Source organism: Fonticula alba (assembly GCF_000388065.1).
Source record: "Fonticula alba strain ATCC 38817 unplaced genomic scaffold supercont2.5, whole genome shotgun sequence".
Classification (NCBI taxonomy): Eukaryota; order Rotosphaerida; family Fonticulaceae; genus Fonticula; species Fonticula alba.
Window position 1 is genome coordinate 2,130,140 of NW_009242975.1, and position 3,767 is coordinate 2,133,906.

Here is a 3,767-nt window from a genome sequence, read left to right on the forward strand (position 1 = left end):
GGTGATTGTGCACACATGCGGCTGTGCGTGAGGGGGAGAGAAAGAGGAGGGAGAGGGGTGTAGAAAAACAAGTGCACGTGCAAACGCGGCGCTCAATGGGAAACGGGAGTATAAAAATGGAGGGTGGGGAGGCTACTCGGGAAGTGGGAGGGGGACGGCGGCGGCGGCGGCGGCGGCGGCGGCGGCAGAAGAGATGCACGCGTCTCGCATCGCCGTATGCAGAACGCGAGCGGCAGGATGGAGAATCAAGCCAAAGGGAGAGGGAAGGAACAACTGAAGCATGTGAAGGCACGCGCGCACGCACGCGCGCGCAGGGGGAACACAGAGAGGGAGGGATGTACACGATGCGCTTGAAAAGCCACATGTGGGAGGAGAAGGGGAACCATCACCCGGCTGCAGGGCGCCAACAAAGGGGGAGAGAGAGAGGGAGAGAGAGAGAAGCAGCCGCATGTCGGGGCGCGCACAGACGGAACACCGTCATCACAGAGACACACACATACACATGCATACACGCATGCGTAGGCAGGTGTGCACGGGCGCGAGCGCAGGCGCGCCATTCCCTCCAGAGGGAAGACGGATCGTCCAATCGCAGGTCTAGGGGCAGATTGCGCAAGGGGAAGAAGAAGGGAAGGGGGAGGAGGGAGCGTGACGGCTGACCGCCAACAAAGGCCAACAGCCGGCACACCTGGCGGCGAGGGCGGCAAAAAGGAAGGGAAGGGGAGGAGGGGCAGGATGTCAGTCGGAAGGCCGGAGCGCTTTGTGGGCAGGGAGAGATGCGCCCCGCTGACCGATGGCTTGCCGACAGGCCACCAGGGCCCGAGGGCCTTCTCAAACCCAAGGGAACTAGCTAACAAGCGTACCTGAGGCTCATCAGGGGGGGGGGGAGGCAAGGGAGGAGAGAAGATGGCAGGATTGGTGGAGGGACCGGGAGAAAAGAGGAGGATGAAGCAGCACACAATGCACAGCACGCGGCGCACATGCAAGGCACCACCGCATGCGCAGCACTGGGGATATAAGGAGGCATTCCGAAGAGAGAGAGAGAGAGAGAGAGAGAGAGAGAAAGAGAGGGTGTGTGTCAATATATATGCACGTGTGTGAAAAAGAGGAGGGGGGTGCTTGGATGCACATGGCCCGCTCTCCTGGATCGGCACAAGCACTTGTGCCCATAGTACATGACGGGTGCACGTACGCATGCGGAAATCCCTTGGCGGATTTCTCCCAGAGGCCCTCTCTTGCTCAATCCTGTGCGCACGCTTTCACATACACACACGGCGCAGGGAGGGATAGAGAAGGAAGCGAAGACGAACGAGGAGAAGAGAGAAGTGGGTGCGTGCACACGGAGGCCGAGGAGGAGAAGAGGCGCACAGGGGCACAGGGAAAGGGCAATGTCCAAGGATACACCCAGGCGCGGTGTGTCGGCCCAGCCCGTCCCCGCCGCTGGCACACCATCGCCTTCTCCTTCATTTGCTCACGTCACGGCCCCTACGGCCGGCCGGCCTGCCTGGACACTGTCGCTCCTGCTGCTTGTCTCGTCCCCCCACACCCCCGGCCTACGCCCTCACTCCTCTGGGGTCCTGCCCTCTCCAAAAGAATAAACCCTTCACACGTGGAACACACGAGAGAGAGAGAGAGAGGGAGGGAGAGGGGGGGAGGGGGAGGGAGGGCGAAAGAGAAAGAGCGCTGGGGGGAAGGCCAGGGAGAGGAGAGGTCACCTTGCATGATGCCACACAACACGCCGAGGCGTGCCTTATTGGTCGGCCGTCCCGACGGGCATGTTGGTGGGGAAGATGGCACGGATCTCATTTTGAGAGAGGCCGGCATCGGTGAGGCGCTTGATGGTCTGAGGCACGGCGTGGGCCGGGATAAGGCGCATGGCCAGGGCCGGGCCGGCGAACTGAAGCTCCGTGGGAGTAAAGTCAAAGAGCTCCGGCAGGGCGCGAGTAGTCCGAGAGGGGGAGCCCCCGGTGCCGGCATCCGGGGAACCCTGGCCGCCGGCGGCCGCTGAGGAGGATGAAATGACGTCGTTCGGAAGGCGGGTGCCAAACTCGCGGAGCTCCGCAAAGAAGGGATGGCTCATGGCCTGCATGGCAGACAGACGGCGAGAGGGAACATACTCGAGGAGCTTCTCCAGCAGGTCGACCGCCAGCTCGACATTGACCATGGCCGAGGGGGTGGCCGACGCCTCGCCGGGGCTGGTGCCGGTCAGGTGCGAGGCCGTGTGGAACAGGCGCTGCAGGGGCACCACCCGGACCGGGGTCAGCCGGGCCGGCAGCGAGCCGGAGGGGTTCATGGCGTGGAGCTGCTCGCGCGTGGGGGTGCCCAGCACGCGCATGACCTTGACCAGCTGGTCGATGCCGGACTCGCCGGGGAAGAGGGCCTCCCCGCGCATGAGCTCGGCCATGACACAACCGGCCGACCAGATGTCAATGGCCACGGTGTAGTGGGTGGCACCGAGGATGAGCTCCGGCGCGCGGTAGTACCGCGAGCAGATGTACGCCACATTGGGCTCGCTCTGGACCAGGGCCTTGGCGCTGCCGAAGTCGCAGAGCTTCAGGATGCCGGTGTGCGGGTCGAGCAGGAGGTTCTGCGGCTTGATGTCGCGATGGCAAATGCCCATCTGGTGGATGTAGGCCAGCGAGCGAAGGAGCTGGTACATATAGAGCTGTGGGGGGGGCGGGGGGGGGGGGGCGGGCGAGGGAGGAGTCCGAAGGTGAGCGAGAAGGGTCGCGCGGGTGGAAGCCGGTGGGGAGAAAGAAGGAGAGGGGAGGGGGGGGAGGCGCAGGCGGAAAGCACAAACCTTAACATAGATCATGGGGACAATCTGCTTGAACCGCGCGTAGTGGCGGATAGCGCGGTAGACAGTCTCGGGGATGTACTCAAGCACCAGGTTGAGGAAGATCTCGTCGAGCTGGGCACACAGCCGCGGGGTGGCGAGGGTGTTGGGAGGGGGGGGGACAGAGAGAGAGAGAGAGAGAGAGAGAGAGAGGGAGGGAGACGACGAGGGAGATGTGAGCCAGGGAATCCGGGGAAAGGGGAAGCGAAAGAGAGGGTATTGCGAGAGGGAGACGGAGAGACGGATGCACCTTCTCGCCCTTGGTGTAGAAGAAGCACAAGAGCTTGACAATGTTCGGGTGGCTGACCATGCGCATGATGTCAAGCTCGCGGTTCTATGAGTGCGCGCACGGTGCAGGCGGGTATGTCAGTGAGGGGGAGAGCGGAGAGGCGAGGGAGGGGGAGGATGGGCCATGCATGGACCGCCGGAGGGGCACACAACGCAGATAGGACAGCGACTGTGATCAGCCACGACGGTACCTTGAAACGGCGGTCCTGAAGGACCTTCTTGATGGCCACCAGGTGGCCACCCTCCACCAGGCGGGCCTGGTAGACCACGCCGAACGAGCCCTGGCCGATGGCCTTGGTCGGGGTGTAGCACAGCTCGAAGGTCTTGTCGGACTGGGCTTCGTTGGCGATCATGGTGATAATCCGGTTTCCACCGGCTACAGTGAGAGACACCGGGCGGCGACGATGGAGAGAGGGGGGGAGGGTTAGGGAAAAGGGAAGAGCAAAAAGGGAGCAGCAGGGGTGGGCGGGGAAGGGGTGGGGGTGGGGGAGGCGAATGGGGCAAGGAAAAGAGCTGACAGGTAGGGGAGAGGGCGCACAGGAGGAGGAGGTGGTGGTCATGTCTGCGAGGGGGCTTCAGGCGAAGAGAGCAACACTGATCCCGCTCGAGAGGGTTGGGTGACACACAGAATGCAGGGGGGGGGGGG

At 63.5% G+C, this 3,767-nt stretch overlaps 1 protein-coding gene across 1 annotated transcript; it reads right to left on the reverse strand.

The window, feature by feature from the left end:
- Nucleotides 1-1,618: 1,618 nt before the first annotated feature.
- H696_03635 (CMGC/GSK protein kinase) lies at nt 1,619-3,767 on the reverse strand. Its single transcript, XM_009497507.1, has 5 exons — nt 3,660-3,767; nt 3,313-3,497; nt 3,084-3,167; nt 2,798-2,908; nt 1,619-2,662 (listed from the first exon to the last, which is right to left on the reverse strand). Exons 1-5 carry the CDS (start codon nt 3,679-3,681, stop codon nt 1,748-1,750), a joined length of 1,317 nt encoding a protein of 438 aa, XP_009495782.1. The 5' UTR covers nt 3,682-3,767; the 3' UTR covers nt 1,619-1,747.